Below are 19,346 nucleotides of genomic sequence, written 5' to 3'. Positions count from 1 at the left end.
TGAGGTTTAATTATTTGGGTTTTTGGGTTTGGGTTGATTTGGGTTAGGTCTGGTTGGAGTTTGTAATGGTTTTGCTTGGGTTTGTTTTAGTGGGCACGGGCAAAAAATTGGGCTATTCAATACACATTAGTCAATATCCTAAAATCACAAGTTAGATTGTTGTACTTTACTAGGAGCGAATAGAATACTTATGTTTTCTTTTTACTCTTTTACTCTTGCATTAAAATTTATTGGTCAAATTATTATTTTCATATATACTATAGTCAGTTTGGAAGTTTAATCTATATATTTCAATATGTTATAATTTGATCCTCCTATAATTATTAAAACATTATTATGTAAATTTTTTAAATAACCCAAAATTCAATTCTCCTATGTAATTTTATAAGATGAAAATATGATGACCAAGATGATTATCTTCACGTCATTTAACAAAATTGTACTGCATAACAATATTTTAAAATTAAATCGATGATCGAATTAGTTAATTCATTGGTTTGTCGGTTTGATTAATCTGATTAAAAAAATTAAAAATTCAAAAATTTAAAAACTCAATTCAACCGAATTTTTAACTTTATATTAATTCTTGATTTAACCAGTTCAAATTCATTCTGTGAATTGATTCTCGTCAATCCATTTTATTTCAAACAATAATGCTGCATAGAAACTAAATACTCAGGATGGTGTATAATACAGAAACCATCTAATAACTTTAATTTGCACTGAATACTAGTACTTGTTTTATTTAAAGAGGATACAATGTTTGGGCCACCTTCCCACCTTGATTCTAAAAGTGATCGCAAACCATTTAAGGTTCCTAGTAACTACAACCCATCCCAAACCCGTTCCAACAAGGAAGCCTATTCCGAAACCAAGCAAAACCCCTCTCCATTCCAATCCTACGCCATGATTTTGTTCAAAGGTTGAAGAAGATGGGGGTGGCGAGGCTTCCAAATCCTCACATTTTTTGGACAATGGATTTCCGCACAACCCCAGATTCCCATCAAATGAACTGTTTGGAAATGTACCGAATTGTCTGCCTTGTGGAATTGGCCCACTGAGATGATTGTAAGACACGTCAAAAACTTCCAGGAAGTTGAGTTGCCTCAGTTTCCATGGAATTCTTCCAAATAGCTGGTTATGGGAAAGATCCAAAGCCTCCAGGTTTGTCAGAGTTCCGATAACTGTTGGAATTTGGCCTACCAAAATGTTGTTCGATAGATTCAACAATTCAAGCCCTTTGAGATTTCCAATGGATTCTGGAATTTCTCCACTGAATTTGTTGCATGAGAGATCAACAGCCATGAACACTTCCAAGATCTTTGTATATTCCATTTTTATACCTTTGTTTGTCAATGTCATTGAGTAATTGTACTCATCTGGGATGGTTAGCCCAGCCATAAACATGTGATAGTAAAAACTGGATTGCATGTATGACAAGTGCTCCACATGAAAACTTTTCATGGCAATCCAGCTCTCCAAGTAAGACGATGGCAAAAAGCCGATGAATCCATTGTTGGAGATGTCGATAACACGCAATTTAGGAAACACAGAATTGAACTCTCTGCTCTTTATTTCACCATGAAACCTGTTGGAACGTAATATGAGAATCTTCAGTTTAGAAAGACTTGCCAACCAAAAAGGGTAAGTATCTCTGATTTGGTTGTTCCCTATGTCAAAAAACTCCAGCATTCTACACCTTGCCATTGATATTGGCAACTTCCCTGTCAGCTTATTGTTACCTAAATTAATCATCTTCAATTTGTTTCCATTCAACCAGGCTTGAGGAACAGGGCCGTGAAAGTTATTGACATTCAAATTTAGCACTGACAAGGATTTGCTAGCTTTGCTCAAACATTGGGGAATGATGCCACCTAAGTTATTTCGAGATAAATCCAAAACTCGAACAGAGCTCAAGCTGCAAAATAACTGTGGGATTTCTCCCGTGAATGAGTTGTTGGAGGCCAAATAAACCATAATGGAAGAGGATGGAATTGGGGGAGAGCCTTGAAACAGGTTGGAGCTGAGGTCCAAAAAGAGTATATTAGACCAAGGGAGAAGGGTGGGAGATTGATGAAATCCCGTTAGAGAGTTAAAATAAAGGTCCAATAGAAATAGAGTATCGAAGCTCATTTCCCATATCCATTTGGGCATCTCACCATGTATATCATTTTGAGAAAGGTCTAGATACACCAGTTGGTTCTGGTGAGTTAAGAAGTTTGGGAACTGTCTAAGATTACACGAACCCAACCCCAGCTCACTAAACATTGGAAGACTAGTGGTGGTATTGGGACTGGTTAGGGAAAGCAAGGTTAAATTGTTTGAGGATAAATACAGAACACTCAAATATTTAAGTCTAACAAACTGGTCCATCTCAACTATACCACTCAATCTGTTTTGAGTAAATCTCGAGAATTTGGAGATTCTCGAGCCCAAAAATTGAGTCTGGAAGTGCCCCTTCCATCATATTTGTCCCAAGAGAGAGACATTCTAACTGAGTCAGGTTTGTAATTCCTACTGGAAACCGTCCAGTAAGTTGATTACGGTTTAGGTCCAACACACCAAGCTGAGTCAGGTTTGCAAAGAAAGATGGGATGGGACCTGTAATTCCACATAAGGGCAAATGCAACTCGTGAAGCTGGTTCAAGTTAAAAAACCAAGAGGGGATGCTACTGGGGTTGAAGTTGTTGATGCCAAGTGAAAGAAAACCCATTCGAGTGAGGTTTGACAAAAAAGATGGTATATCACCGGAGAAAGAATTGTTTAGAAGGGCCAATTCAGTGAGGTTGGTCAGATTACCTAGTGAAGATGGCAACGGCCCTCTGAATTTACAAGCAGTAACATCCAAGAGTTCCAAGGAATGGAGGTTCCCAATGGAAGCAGGTAAAACACCAGACAAACTTGTAAACCTCGTTGATAGAAACTTAAGCCGCCTACATGAAAGAGTTGCAGGTAATGTACCGCTGAGCTGCAAGTTGTTGGATACATCAAGGAACTGGATGTTTGGTAAGTGGAAAATGGACGTTGGCAGCTTACCCAACAATCCACAATAACTGAGATCAAGAGATGATAGAGAAGACAAATTCGCCAAGATGTTAGGTACCGGAGAAGATATAACCACATGACGTAGATGAAGGTGTTTCAGGCTGGTTAGATTTTGTATCAAGCTCTTGAAATCCGGCCTTTCAAGTTTCAGTCCACCGTGTGAAAACATGCCAAATTCCAACCTCATCGTGTTTGATAGATCGAGTGAAGTCAACCTGGAGAGCCAAGAAATTTCTAATGGAATTTGACCAGAAAATGAAGAAGTAGAGAGATTAAGATATGTCAGCATCGAAAGATTGCCCAGTCTGGATGGTAACTGAGAGGAGTTGAAGTCATTGTCTGCCAGGTTAAGCTTTCGCAGATGGAGGAGATGGAAGAGGCTGCTGGTGGAGTTGATGGAGCCATACAGGCAGCTGCTGCTGAGATCAAGAGCAGTCACATGACTGGTGTTATGGTCACACTCGATGCCATCCCAGTAGCAGCAATCAACCCCTTGAAATTTCCATCCATCAGCCTTGGGATAAGCAAATGGACCAGCAGAAGCTTCTTTATCCACAGCCAAGCTTTCCTTGAATAGCAACAAGGCAAATCGCTCGTCACTACGACATAGCGGCTGCACTGAAGAAACACAACGAGTGAATTGAAACAAACAAATCAAGAAAGACACGAGGAGGGTTAACGCCAGTGAAGACCCCATAATTTCTTCCTCCTTGTTAATTAGAATACAAGAAAATTCAAGGCAGAGAAGAGCTTTTGTAGACAAACAAGCATCGTAATGCATTACTTTCATGCATTTACTACCATAGAAGACCTGTTGATCAATCTTTTCTCCCATGCAGGAAGTCTTCGTGCCCCGCCTTGCACGTCCTTCGTATAAATGCTAAAGGTGTAATTAACCTATTACTTTTTAGATCCAACGGCGTTGGAGTTGATGCTTGTCAATTCATTGTTAGCGATTGAAATATCTTTCCTTCCCCCAATTCAGTCCGCGTCTTTTCGTTTCTGCCACTCAAATTATGATGTTTGTCAATCCACTGGTAAGCAATTGAAATATCTTTCCTTCACCGGCCCGCAATTCAGTCCACTTTTTTTCATTTCATTCACTCGACTTACAGAAAACAAACAAATTATTCTGCCCTTGATTAGTTTTCATTTTGTTATAAAGTTTACTATCTATACTCCCTAAAACAATAGAATTGTAGAACTGAGACTTGAGAATGTTTGTTTTTGGAGAAAATTATAATTGTTGTAACCATATTTTGTTTTAGTGCAAAGTTTGGATTGTATTTAAATTCTATAGCTTTAAGTAGTGACTGAATTTCTAAAAAATACCCATTTTTTAAGAAAATTATTGGATTAGATTTTTTTTTAAACATGACGGGATTAGGCGGAAATAATGAAATTACTTTTTACTAGAAGCGGTTTTTTAAGTAAGATTTAGGGTTAGAAACTTTGTAGAGTTTTGAGTTTTTTTTATATTTTTAAGTTTATTATATATTCTTTAGGTTTTTTATAATTTTTTAGATATAAAGTTAATAATATTTAAATCGATATTCATAAGCATTATATTTATACCAATCATATATTTGAATTATTCGTATTGTAAAATTCGATTTGATTCATAATCAAAACTCAAATTAATCGATTTGATTAAATATTAGTTTGTAACTTTTTTTAATTTTTTAATACAACCGAGTTTTGATCATTTTTTTTTATGAGAGGTTGAAGTCGGTTTTGACTATATTCATCTATACTATTATTTAAGCTCTTGATTGAATTGATCGGAAGTTACGAAAATGTCCTTCCGTAATTAAAATAAATAATATTATTTGAGAATATTTTAGTCTTTTCACTTTTAAAAAATTAATAAAAATATGCATATGATAGGATTTGAACTTATGCTAATTGTAATTATAAAATTTTAATTTACCATTCAACTAAAGTTTCTCATATATTTTTTATACATTTTAATTTTATTATGCACACTTATTACATTCATTAGTTGTATATATTATATTAGGAATGTATTTGATTAAGTTTGTAACACTCCAAACCCAGCCTAAATGTTATGATCGGATCTTTAGGAATTACATTAACTCGTTTAAAAACTTTTGATTTAATCAAACTTAGTTATGCTGTTTGAAAGCAAAAATTTGGCAGCACTCTCATAAATATTTAGAAAAAATTTGGAAATACTTATTTCAAATCCAAAATTTGAATTCAAAATCCCTTACTTTGAAAGTATCAATTTTGGGCAAATCCTTTCAAGTTTTAATACTAACATCTGTTAAAAACCATTTATTTATTTACAGAAAACCACTTAAGTGATTACTTAATTATACAGTAAAAAAATTTCCAGAGTTTCAGTTTTGAAAATCAAATTTTTGTTTGTAAACCCGTGCGATTTTTGCAGTTTTGCATTTGCAAATATCAAATATCAATGAACAAAACAAAACAAAACAAAAAAAAATCAAAACAAAGCCCAAAACGAATTACAATCCCAAAAGTCTAAAAAAAATTACTAACGTAAATCACCATATTCAATTAACTGAGAAAACAATCCGAGCTCCTACACACCGTCCAATCCTAAGCCTGAAGATAACTTGAAACGTATTGAACAAACGAGTGAACTAGAAGCCTAGTGTGTGACTCGACCCACAAACATAAGTTTTACTTATAACATGCACTTTTACAAATATCATATCAGAATGTCATATTATCATAAACATATATCATATCAGAATGTCATATTTTCAAAAACATATATCATATCAGAATGTCATATTTTTATAAACATATATCAGATCAAAATGTCATATCAAATCAGAACAAACCCTACTCACATCCGCTACACACCAACTCCATCCAACCAATTACACCAAATATGACTATAAGTGCCCATCCATCCAATCACCCAGGTCGTGGTGGTATGCCACTCATAATGGTGCAGCTGAGCTGCCAGACAAATATTGCGATTTAACCGCCAGAATTACAGTAATACTGCTAGCAAACACTTCCTCCATCATATCAAACCCACCCCAATGCACATGCATAATCATAATGGCATACATACATATCACATGAATGGTATGGCATGCATATCTAAACATATTTTTTTACAAATCATAGCATATCATATTGCTTATACTAACAGTTATTCTACATACAGGTGTCATGCATGTTTTTACACGTAATTATGCTTTCAAAGTTATCAGAACACAGATCGTACATCGGTTTTTCACCTACCTTAGCCATATCACATACTGACACATATTGACATATGTCACATTTTGAGTCTTATTTAAGTCAAAATGACCTTACGAAAGGTTTAATTATGAATTTCTAAGTCAAATGGGCCTAAATGAAATTTTCTAAAAAATGGGTCCACACTAACTGGCCAACCTGTGTGGACCACAAGGCCTGCCTAATCTGCCTGAGTGATCACACATGCTCATGTGCCCCACATAGCCTACCCAAATTGTTGTGTAATCACATACGCCTGTGTGCTCCACATGACCGACCACATGCCCATGTGGTGCATAGGACTGACACACGGCCAACCACACGACCGTGTGACGTAAAGCAGTTTCAAAAACAACCTCTATCTTTGAGTTTGTATGAGTTCTAATCGACGTTTTGAGTTAGATTCACACAGTTGATAACAAATTTGATTAACCATACAAACGAGAACTCACTTATCCTACAAACAATCATTTATTCGCTTCGATTAATCATAAAAAATCCATCCAATATAACATCCATATATTAACAAAACTCAGTCCCTAACGTGATGTTCGAGCATTTGCCTCTCAAGAACAACATCAAAATTAGCAATTACCTTGCTGGAGGATTTTGATTCTCACATCCTTCGCCTAATCAAAAGCCACGAGATCACTAATCACAACATAGAACGAAAATAATACTAAAGCAACCCCACCTTAATCAAAGAACGAACTAAAAATAGGATATCAAAAAAAGATAATTAAACAAACTTACACTATGAACGAACTACGATCGAAGAGCAAATATCACGTACGATCACCAAAAGAAAATGAAACGATAGCCAGAAAAAATCAAAGGAAGGAGAAAATAAAAGTAAACTTCACAAATACAACAATGAAAGAAAGATGGAGGAAAGGGGGAGTGGGAGAGGAAACCTAAGAGTGGGAAGTGGGGAAGATATTTTAGGATAATTTCAAAACTACTCATGTCCCACTAAATTTCATTAACTAATCACTTATAAGATCCACTCAGGGTTCAAAACAAAAATAATAATTTTCACTTTACACTATTTTAAAGGTGATTTTAAAATTAAACATAAAGAAAATTAAATAAAATTCTTAGAACTAAAAAATTAAACAATTAAGTAGAATGTCAGCTTGATTTTCTCGATAAAATCTTTATTTTTAATCCAAATATTAAAAATTGAAAAATTTTATCTTTTTCTCCAAGAAAATTGAAAAGGAATATTAGAGTAATAAATGAATTAATGATGATATTTATCCTTTACTTTGAACAAATCATTAGTTAGAAAGAATATTAAATTTTCAGCATTCTTATTCCTTGGCTCAATTATTAATGGTGTACCACTCCTTGGAACCGGCTTGGTTTAGATTAGCTCAATTCGATCGGTCGGTTTTGATAGTGAATTTGAGAGTTCGAGAAAGAGACTCAGATAGAGTAGAATTTAGGGTGAGTTTCTCATCAAATTGAGTAGAATGAAAAAATTTTAAATTAATTGAGTCATATTTTATTATCTTAATTCGATTTAAAAATTTTTTCAACTCAAGTCGAGTGAAATGAAAGTCAAATCTAATCAAATCGAGTTACATTAAAAATTAAATATATCAAATTAAAATTTTGTTATAGTATAACTAATCTCATGTTCGAGTACATAAATTTGAAGCCATATATATTTGAAAGTTTTAAAATTTTAGTATGATAAACTTGAATAATTAATTAACTTATTTAGGTCTCCAAATTATTATTCTATAAATTTTTAATTATTTAAATTTCTTTATATTTTTTAAAATTTTTGAAATATTTATAATTTTTAAAAATATAAATTTTGAATTTTTATAAATATTTTGAATTTTAAAAATTATTTTTGAATTATTTTGTAATTTTTGTTGTAAAAGAGGCCAATTTGCTCATTTTCAAACTTAACAGGGACCAAGAGAGTATTTACACCAATCTGTTATTCAAATTATAAAATTTAACTCTATTCGAATTTGAAACTCGAATTACATATTTGAGTTGACTCGAATAACTCTACTCGATTAACTCAAAATTTGAATTTCTTTTAATTTTTTTAATCGAATTAAATTTTACTCACCCAAAATTAGATCACTGTTGAGATGTTAATTCCTTTGTTATACTTGGTTACCATAACAACACCTTTAAACCTATCAACTTCAAGCTCCACAAATTGTCATCCAATTTTGTAATATCAAAGAAGTCAATGTGCAGAACACTAAGAAACGTGGATGGGCTAGTTAAACGTGGATGGGCTAGTTGTGATTATCTTGGATTAAGTTTGCAAAGTGATGATAAAAATTGATCAAAACCTTTGTTTCCTCATAACCTGCATATAAAATAAAAATATTCATTTAAAAAGAAAGACATTTGTTAGTATAGTGAGTAAGAAAATCTTTGAATACAAAGAGATTATTATTAAAATTGAAAATAAGCGAAAATTAGTGTGAAGACAATAATGAAAAAAAAATTAGAAATCAAGTGATCATTAAAAAACCAAAGAAAACTATAAATTATAAATCATAATCTATTATGTTAAATCATCAAAAATAAAATGATAACTGAACTAGATGTGGAAGCATACATGAATCCATGGATTCTTTGAAATTTTTCGAATATTGAGAATTTGATCTTCCAAATTAGCATACAAATAATCTTGAGAATGTGACTCTCTCTCTTTTCTAAAGATGGGATATTAGAAAAGTTACATTGTGTATAATTTGGAGATCATAACCCTAATATATATAACTTTGGCACATTAGCTATAATTTATAATCAGCCCATCATCTATTGGAAATCAGTTACTAGTGTATCTACACATATTTGACCCATATTTTATTTAATAATTAAAGCCCAATAAACCTTAACCAAACTAAATCACTTTTAATTTGGGCTAGCCTATTATGATAGTAAATAATAACATGTATATAACATGTAATTACCCTTATTATATATGTGATGTCCATATTTTCCAACAATCTCCCACTTGGACCACATATATATACTAATTACTTTATAATTACATGTCATTATATAACATTATGAGCTCAAAATTTTACTATCATATCCAAAAGGTATTACAAACAATCTCATTCATTAATTATGTTAACATAGAACCAAAACGACTTTTGTTGCATATATCGTAACTAAATCCATCATTGATCACATATATTAACACAACAAAATGACATAGATCAAATATGGATTTGTAGCATGGAAATTACATCCAATATGATCTAAACATGTCTATTTCCAACTAGTCCTTTTTAAACTTAAGTGAGGTTAATATCAAAATAACAAAACAGAGTGAATAAACAGAATACTTCATTTTTTATCAGAAAATAAACAAATACATAAATGTCTGAAACAAAACATAAAGTAAATAAAATGCAAATTCCCACTAAATCATGATATCCTTAAATAATATAACACCCATATAAGCAGTATGCTCATAAAAGACTTTGGGAGCAGATTCGCTATCATGGAGTTTGTCTCAATGTGCTCTATGGATATTTTTCCATTTTGCACTCTTTCTTTCACAACTACGACTTTATGTCAATATGTTTTGACTTAGATGAACTCCTGCTGTTGTTGGAATACAATACCTCTAACTTATTGTCACAAAATAATTTGAGTGGTTTTCTACATTCTCCAAAATGTGTAGCCCAGCGACAAAGTTTCGCAACCATATTCCATGGTTTGATGCTTCATAGCATGCTACAAACTCTGTTATCATAGTGGAAGAAGCTGCAAGTGTCTGTTTGACATTTTTCCAGGATATAGCTCCTCCAACTAACAGGTAATTATAGCCTAATGTAGATTTCCTACTATCTTGACACCCAGCGAAATCAAAATCAGAATACCCTACAACCTCAAAATTATTTGAGCTCTTACAAGTGAACATGTAATCTTTTTTTCTCTGAAGATACCTCATAACCCTCTTGGTTGCTACTCAATGGTCCATACTAGGGTTTCTTAAATATATACCTAGCATCCCAACAATGTACACAATATCCGGATGCGTACATACTTGAGCATATATTAGACTCCCAACAACTTATGCATAGGGAATCTTTTGCATTTCCTGAATTTTAAGGTTACTTTTAGGGTATTGAATAAGACTAAATTTATCTCCTTTAGCGACAAAGGTGTCACTTGGTTTACAACTTTGCATGCCAAACATTTTGAGTACTTTATCTATATAGCTCTTTTGTGACAATCCAAGAATACCCCAAGTGTAATGACCCGAATTTTACTGTTACCGAAAAAGTGTATTTTCAGGTCTCCATTTCTGAAAAATGGATTAGTAAATATTTATTTAAAATATTTACAAAGTTAATCGAGTGGTTAATTAGAGTTTAATTAAGTGAACTAGCTTAAATTAAGGATAATTGGATAAAAGGATTAAATTGAATGAAGTGTGAAAGTTTAATTATAGAATAAAGAAAATTGAAAGGACTAAATAAGTAAATAAGCCAAAAGAGTGCTAAGTATATGGCAAAAATAAAATACAAGTGTAATAAATATAATACACACATTTGTAACACATGTATGTATTTACTTATTATTTAAGTAAATATTAGTGTATTTATTATTATTAAATTAATATTATATGATAAATAAATAAAAGTAAGACAAATGTGTGGTAATGATTGGGTACAAGTGTATTAATAAAAAAATACATACACTTGTAATGCTTGTATTTAAGTATTAATAGATATTAATTATTTATAAAAGGTATTTATTAATTAAATAATTATATTATAAGATTTTATGTGAAAAATAAATAAAAGTTGAAAAGTGTATGATATGTATAGTGACATGTGTAATATTAGTATATTTACTAATATATAAGTATATTATTAAATTATATATTATTATTAAGTAAAAGATATTTATATAATAAATAAATTAGTGAAAGACAAGTGTAATATTATAAATGGATACAAATGTTAAAAGAATATTTGTTATTAAATAGATTTTATAATAGATAATTATTAGGTTATTATATTATATATATAATGGTTTAATGAAATAAAAAATAGAAATAGAAACAGAATAGGCAAAACGAAAAGCAGGGAATGAAAGAAAGAAAGGAGAAAAGAAAGAAGAAAGGGAAAATTGAAAGTTTGATGCTTGAAGCTTAAATAGTCAATGTGGTACTGGAAATCTCAGCTAAGAAAGGACAAGATAAAGTCAACGGGAGTTAGCTCGAAAATTACAGTTTGTATTTCTATAACCCGAACTTAATATTTAATTATTGAATTTATTATTTATTATGTATGGTAGGTGCATTGATTAAATTATTTGAAATAAAATGAATATTGATTGAAATTGAAGGGTGAATTTAATTAATAATTGTTGTATTTTAGTTGAATGTTATGGTAAATAATTAAAGTATGAATTATTGGTATTGTGTTTTTATTGAAATGATTTGATTTGAAAATGTGGTGAAATAATTATGAACATGTGTTTATTGTGAAATTGAATATTTATTAGTGAAAAGTGAATAAAATTATATTGAATTGAAAATATATATATATAATTAATTAATTAAAATATGAATTAATTGAAAACCTAAAAGTGAATTAAATACCCTATTAACTAGTCGGGCTAGTCGGATATAGTTAGCATGCCATAGGATATGAAAGAGTACGGTTTTTGCCGCTTATCGATCGAGCACTTATGTGCCGACTCATCGTTATTGTTACCGCATTATTACCGATTCGGCACTTTGTGTGTCGATATTGTTATCATTACATTCTTCATTCTTCGTTTGATTTGTTTCGATGAGGTACTCGTACCGCATCTTATCGTTCGGATTTGTTCGATGTGGTACTCGTGTACCATACTGCTCGTTATCTTATCGCTTTTTTCCGGCCGATGAGGCACTATGTGCCGATCGGTGTGTTGGTTGGATCCGTATACGCTCGAGTCCGAGTCATGTTAATAGGGTAAATAAAGGTATAAAATAACTGATTATTATTGAATAATTGATCGTTACGGATAATTGATATTCTTGAATAATGAATATTATTGAATAATTGATCATTATCTTGTAACACCTCTAACCCCAAACCGCTACGGAACGAGGTTATGAGGCATTACCGAACATATCGGACAACTTACGAATAAATTTACAATTAATATAACTTTCATAGTATAATATAATAATTAAGTCCCTATCTTGAACTCTCAAGTTCAAACACGATTAAAAGTAGAACGGGACTTGTTCGAGTATTCCAATTTTATTTTTATTTTTTTATTTTTATAAAAATTTCGGTAACATTTCGCTTATTTTACCTAAACCTCCCGCAAATTCAAACCAAAACAACCAACACCAATATTTTACATTCATATACTAATATTTATATTATTAACAAAATTTTAATTTAATAACTATCATAGCATCATTCAAAATTGATTAAAACTTCATTCATTTAACAACTTAATGTTCATGTATCAAAATATCATGTACTTTCCTTACCATTTCATTTAACCATCTAAATTTTATAATTCATCCTTCACTACCCAAAGTAATATACATATTCAAGTGACTAAATAACACCTATGTACATGCCACCTTTACCCAAAAGAAAAATATACATCACCAAGTTTGTGTTGGAGTCGGGATTGTTCTGGATGCTGAGCCGGGACACTTGACTTCTATTAACTCATACGGAATCAATCAGACACGAGTATGGACATACTCAAGTGGTATTACTATAAATCAAGACTATTTAACATTAATAAATTATAAACATCAACCATAAATTTTATAATTATTTAAACTACTTTTATATAAAATTATTTTACTTCATAAATCTTAAATTCATAATTTATTTTTCTCATACTAACTCAATTCATAATTTAGTTCATACATTCTTTCTCGTACTTTTCAATAGTGCTAAAACAAATAATCTCATTTTCAAAATTTCATTTCAATTATTTACCCTATTAACAAAGCTCGGACTATGACAGATACGCGGATTCCATCCAAACACACCAGAATGTCCAACCCAAACACACCCGGAATATTGTAAATCCTCCATAACACACCGGTATAATATATCCTCCCAAACACACCAATAAGGCATTAAATGCCTATTCGGATAAACCAAAGTATATAATAACAGAAACATCCTCTCGGCCGAACTACAATCTCTTCATCACATCACAAATCCAATGGCATGCCATTTGTATCGAATCTAGTCCGACAAGTTAATAGGGTATTATTTTATTTTTTTTCTAATTTCAATTTCATTTACACAAAATTTTCAATGCTCATTCAATTCAAATATCTATTATCTTAATTCATATACAAATTAATTTTCACACAAGTGTATACCATCAACATCATACATTTGTCACAATTTATTTATTTTCCATCAATACACTTTTCAAATAATCACATATTCCATAATTCACTTATTCAATTCAATTTGATTCAATTTATATCACTTTCATTTTCACTCAATATTCATATCGATTTCACATACTTACCTCAAGTCTTATTTACCATACATAACAATTAAAATTTCAGCAATCAATAATAATTAAAATTTGAATTATAGTAATACACACCGTAATTCTCCCGTTTTAGTCCTCGATGACTTTCTCCTTTCCTTTCGATGCTGATGCTTCCGGTTCTTTGTTGGCTACGAAAATAATAGTAATTTACATTATTATTTACAGCATTAATTATAATAAATAATTAAATTTCTAAACAACTCCTACCTTATTCCCAATTTAATCCTAACTAAACTTAATTATTTTCTTAATCTAATTCACTCTCTTTTTCTATTCAAATTTTGTCCAAACTTATATTTAACTATAAAATTTCCAGCATATTTCCCTAATTTCGAAATTTCTTCAATTTAGTCCCTACAACATAAAACTTATAGCCTAGTTTACAATTTAATCCCTTAATCAATTCTAACTTAGAATTCAATCAATTAAATCCCTAATTCCATAATTTTTCCAACATGAACCCTACTTGGAAACATATGAACTCTTGAACTATCAACTTAATTTCATCAAAATCTTGTTTCAAAGCTCCTAAAACATCAAAATTAACTAAAAAGGACTTAATTGACTTACCAAATTAACTCCAAGCTTCAAATCCTTAGTTTTCTCTTTTATTTTTCTTTCCCTTTTTCTTTCTCTTTTTCTCCCCTGCTTCCCGTTTTCAACTCTGTTTCTATTTCCTTTTGTTTCTTTATTTCTTTAATTCTTTTATACTTTATTATTTTATTAACATAATATAATATTAATATAATATATTAAAATATCTTTTACTTTAATATTAAGTAAATTAGTAATTATATAACAAGTGTACATATTTATATTATTACAAATGTCATTATCTAATTTGCTTATTAAATAAAAATCTCATGATTTAATTAATACAATTAATAATTATAAAATATTTTTATACTTAAATTATAAGTAATTAAATATTTAAATTACAAATGTACCCATACAATTCTTACACATGTATATTTTATTACCATACAATTGTCTTCTATTTAATTTATTTATAATATATTATCAATTAAATAATCATAACAATTTAATATAAAACCATAATAATAATCATTATAATATATAAAACCTAAAAAATCTTTGATTTTATTTTACCAATATGCCACCTCATTTGTAGTCAATGGCTTAATTGCCATTTTAATCCTTTTATTTTCTATTGCTTTATAATTAAACTTTTACCCTTTATTCAATTTAATCCTTTTTATTACTTACTCTAAATTAAGCTAAATTCACTTAATTAGATCCTAATTAGACACACCACTAGGCTCATAAATATTTTTAATAATTATTTTCGAACTTATTTCACTAAGACGGAGGCCCTATAACTCACTTTTCCGGTGCCCGTGAATTTCAGGTCATTACAATTACTGAATAACTAATTGTCACTGAATGAATGACTGCTACTGAATAACTTAATTGTTACTGAATATTTGATTTTACTGAATAATTGACTGTTACTGGATAACCGATGATCGATACTGAATAACTGGTTATTATTGAATAATTGATTGTTACCGAATAACCGATCATTCTTGAATAAATAATTGTTCTGAGAGTTAATGAACATTACTAATTGATTAATTGCTATTGAAAAATAATAAATGATTTTGAATTTAAAGTAAACCAAAACATTTGTTGGAAAGTGAATATTTGAATTCTCATTGAGTTTGAATAGTTCAATATATATATAAATTAATATGTTTTATAATTGTTTAAGTGTTTAGATTATAGAAATACCACTGAGTGTATACTCTGCGTACGGTTTGTTTCCGTGCGTAGGTTAAGTTAAGGCTAGACTATTGAATCAGCATCCCAGGCCGATCCCGAATTCAATGAGGTAAAGTATGTTGAGTATTGGTAATGGCATGTACCTAGGATGTTTTATGAGAGTCATTTAGGTTGTAGAAGTATTGATGAAATGAGTAAATTATGGTTGTCAATGGTATGTAGTATGAATTTTGAAATTTACTAAAAACTCGTAGTGATTCTAAATTAGTCCCGAATTGGATTCACAGTTCATATTGGACCGCGAGGGCCCATTAAAGGGACGACATCTTAAAACTAGAATGTGTGTGAATATTTATTTTAATTAATGACCGGAATTGGACTGTACTAACTGGTAATGTCTCATAACCTTATTTCGGAGACGGTATAGGGTTAGGGGACGTTACATTTAGTGGTATCAGAGCTATTCAGATTTAGCCGATTCTCGGACTAAATCGAGCTCGGAATTGAGTCTAGAGGTACATGCCATAATTGAGTCGAAATTGAATCGGGATCGGATGCTGATATATTTGTTTTTCTGTGTTTTATAGTGAAAATGTTAGACGAAAATATCGATGGTATTGATTATGAAATGTATACTGGAGACGAATAGTCTCGTGAATTAGATGAAAACTGAATCAACAACACTGGGTATTAACTCAATGGGTAATTAATTACTAAATTATGACTGATGAAATAATAGAAAAAGCAATGATACATAATTATTTAGAATTATAACTGATGTTCTTCAGTGAGTAGAAGAAATTGTATCTTCTACAGTATCTATCTCTCCTGTTTCTTAATAGGTTCCCGAAGTGCTTCAAGGTATAGAGCTTGTCTGAACGAGTAAGTTATCTACTGTTAATGATCTGTACATGCATATATATGGTGTGGATGAATTGAGAATTACAGCTGAGAATGATCTTGAAAGAACTGAAATCTGGTTAGAGAATATTATCGTGATTGTAAATGAATTGTTCTGTTCACCGATTAAATGTTAGAAAGGTATGATATTTCTGTTAAAAGATTTAGGTTATCAGTGGTAGAAAAATTGATTATGTTGTGATTAAGAAAGGGTTATTTGGAAATTTTCTGAGATGAGTTCTGAAAGAAATATATCAGTCAGAGATTTCTTGATCAGAAACGTACAGAATTCTTGAAGCTTAAACAGGATCATATAACCGCAACTATGTATGAAAGGAATTTGTTTGATTGAATAAATATATCAAAGGGTATATTTCGATAGAAACTGTAAGGTACAAATGGTTTGAAAATGGTTTAAAAGAAGACAAAAAGCTGAGGAATGTAGAATAAAGAGTGGAATATGTGATTAGATATGATTCTTCTGGTTATTATTTTAATGATTACTCAAAGAAAGTTGAAAAGATATTATTTAGAATTCAAGACCGAGTAACGCAGTTATCAAATGTAGGTTACCCTGTAATCTCAGAAATACGAGTGAAAGCTGAAGTGTGACAAATGACTTCACTGTAAAATCTGGAGAATGAACATCAGCCAGGGTATATGTTAATTGTATATAAGAAGATTTATCTCTACCAGATGTCATTACAGGTACTTTCTTCTTTATCGACACTAATATGATTATTTTAAATTGATCTTGGTTTGACTATTCCTATGATTACATAAGTTCAGTATCTATTAAAGATTTGCCTGTTGAGTTTGCTGAAATTTTTTTTTGGTTGAAGCATTAAATTTTTCGGATCAGTATTTATGGGTTGATAAGATCTGCAAGAACTGTTTGAAATGATACTACTGTTTTCTGATCGATTTGATGTTATTACTGTTTGATATAATCTCAAGAATGGAATAGTTAACTCTGCATGATATGGTGGTAAATTATAAGTAAAAGTATATTATACTGCAAGGTTGGAATGATGAAATGTTTTATTGACTCAGAGAAGATTGAGCTAATTATCTATTGTGATATTGAACATGCCAACACAGATATATGTCGGAAAGGGGTCATGGTATTTACCTTGTTTATGTATTAAATATTAAAGTATTTAAGTTAAGGTTTAAATCGGTGACAATAGTGCAAGAGAATTCTAATGTGTTTCCAGAAAAGTTTCCCGAACTACTGTTGATTGAAGAAGTTGAATGTGCTATAGATTTTGTGACTGAGATAATAGTGAAAAATATATTTGAAATCAAAGGTTTTCTAAAACTAGTCGGTTATTACAGAAAGATGTGGAATTGGAATGATCTAATAGACCTTAGCAAGGTTCTGATTAGTTGAAAGCTCAGTTAACTGAAGCATTAGTTCTGGTTTAGTCTGAAATCCGATGAAGAAACTTGTGATTTACAGGGATAGCAGTGTTTTGATGCAAGAAAGAAAATTAATGAATTATGTTTTGGAAAGTTAGAATTATATGAGAAGAATTGTTTGATACATGATTCAGAAGTGGTAGCTATTGTCTTTGCACTAAAGGATCATGATTTGATAATTGAATATCATCTAGAAAAAGAAAATGGAGTTATGAATACTCAGAATTGAAAGTTTTGCTTTGTGTTATGAGCTATGAACACTCGATTGTCATTATCTGATGATCATTCAATTCTAGTTGAAATAAAGGTTAAACTTACTTCTCTACAGTAGGTCTGCAAAGTTCAGAAATGTGATAATGAGTTACTGGTTAAATGGGTATAGTGAACAAATAATTTTGATTGAAAAATTCAGATTGAATTTGATGATTGTCTGCTATTTAGAAACAGAAGTTGTACTGAAGAATTCAGAACTGTTACAGTCAGTAATGATATTAGAATGGAAATGAGATAGAATCTCTATGGGATTGACTTGGAATTATCTTTATCTTCAAAAAAGAAAGATGATATTTGAATAATTGTCGAAGGTATGGCGAGGTCTACATATTTTACTCTGGTATGAATAAATTCTTACTTAATAATTGTCTAAAATATAGGTTTCTGAGATTATCAGATTACATGGTATAGTAGTTTCTATTATTTCTGATTGAGATGCGTAGTTTATACTCTGATTATAGAACAAGTACAAGAAGTTCTGGGTACGTGATAACAGTTTTCAGCACTGTATAAAGTTCTGAATGATTATGAATATAAAACTGCATGGGATCTGATTAAATACTGTGAGAAAAGAATATATGGAAATTGAATGAAAGTGATTCGAGATAGACTGAAATAGTTTGATAGACAGAAATCATATGTGAATTTGAAACATCGGGATATTGGGTTCTCGTACTGTTGGGTTACGTGAATCTGTGAAAGATCGGACTGGAAATATATTGGATGGTTTATCCTCTGAAGGCATGAAAAATTTATGGGATTTTTCAGGATATGATGTTCAGATGATGCAAATCAGATCTTCCATATGTTACTTTGACAAGGGATATTTAAATTTGAACTGATTCATAGTATAAAGAAGAAGAATCGATCGAGATACTAGCTTGAGAAATGAAGTCATAATATTGAGGAAGCTACATGAGAACTGAAAGAAATAGTGAGATCATTGAACCCCCACCTCTCTTTTAGGCAAATTTCGAGGACGAAATTTATTAAGGGGAGAGAATTGTAATGACCCGAATTTTACCGTTACCGAAAAAGTGTATTTTCAGGTCTCCATTTCTGAAAAATGGATTAGTAAATATTTATTAAAAATATTTACAAAGTTATCGAGTGGTTAATTAGAGTTTAATTAAGTGAACTAGCTTAAATTAAGGATAATTGGATAAAAGGATTAAATT

General features: G+C 30.8%; 2 protein-coding genes and 1 long non-coding RNA gene across 3 annotated transcripts; all 3 read right to left on the bottom strand.

Moving 5' to 3' along the window:
* Positions 1 to 741: 741 nt before the first annotated feature.
* LOC128280441 (receptor like protein 27-like) lies at positions 742 to 2,373 on the bottom strand. Its single transcript, XM_053018585.1, has one exon. It carries the CDS (start codon positions 2,371 to 2,373, stop codon positions 742 to 744), a length of 1,632 nt encoding a protein of 543 aa, XP_052874545.1.
* A 1-nt stretch (position 2,374) lies between these two features.
* On the bottom strand, positions 2,375 to 3,880 carry LOC108455674 (receptor-like protein 7). Its single transcript, XM_017754210.2, has one exon. The coding sequence runs from the start codon at positions 3,878 to 3,880 to the stop codon at positions 2,375 to 2,377; it is 1,506 nt and encodes a 501-aa protein (XP_017609699.2).
* Positions 3,881 to 6,740: 2,860 nt separating this feature from the next.
* Positions 6,741 to 7,151, bottom strand: LOC128280720 (uncharacterized). Its single transcript, XR_008270846.1, has 2 exons — positions 7,042 to 7,151; positions 6,741 to 6,917 (listed from the first exon to the last, which is right to left on the bottom strand). It is a non-coding gene; the product is annotated as an uncharacterized LOC128280720 (long non-coding RNA).
* Positions 7,152 to 19,346: the final 12,195 nt, after the last annotated feature.

This window comes from Gossypium arboreum, chromosome 9 (assembly GCF_025698485.1).
Source record: "Gossypium arboreum isolate Shixiya-1 chromosome 9, ASM2569848v2, whole genome shotgun sequence".
In the NCBI taxonomy this organism is placed as follows: domain Eukaryota; kingdom Viridiplantae; phylum Streptophyta; class Magnoliopsida; order Malvales; family Malvaceae; genus Gossypium; species Gossypium arboreum.
This window is presented reverse-complemented; position numbering and strand designations above follow the sequence as displayed.

Excerpts from the sequence above, each read along its gene's own strand:
- LOC128280441 (XM_053018585.1), bottom strand. The coding sequence starts at position 2,373 with ATGGACCAGTTTGTTAGACTTAAATATTTGAGTGTTCTGTATTTATCC.
- LOC108455674 (XM_017754210.2), bottom strand. The coding sequence starts at position 3,880 with ATGGGAGAAAAGATTGATCAACAGGTCTTCTATGGTAGTAAATGCATG.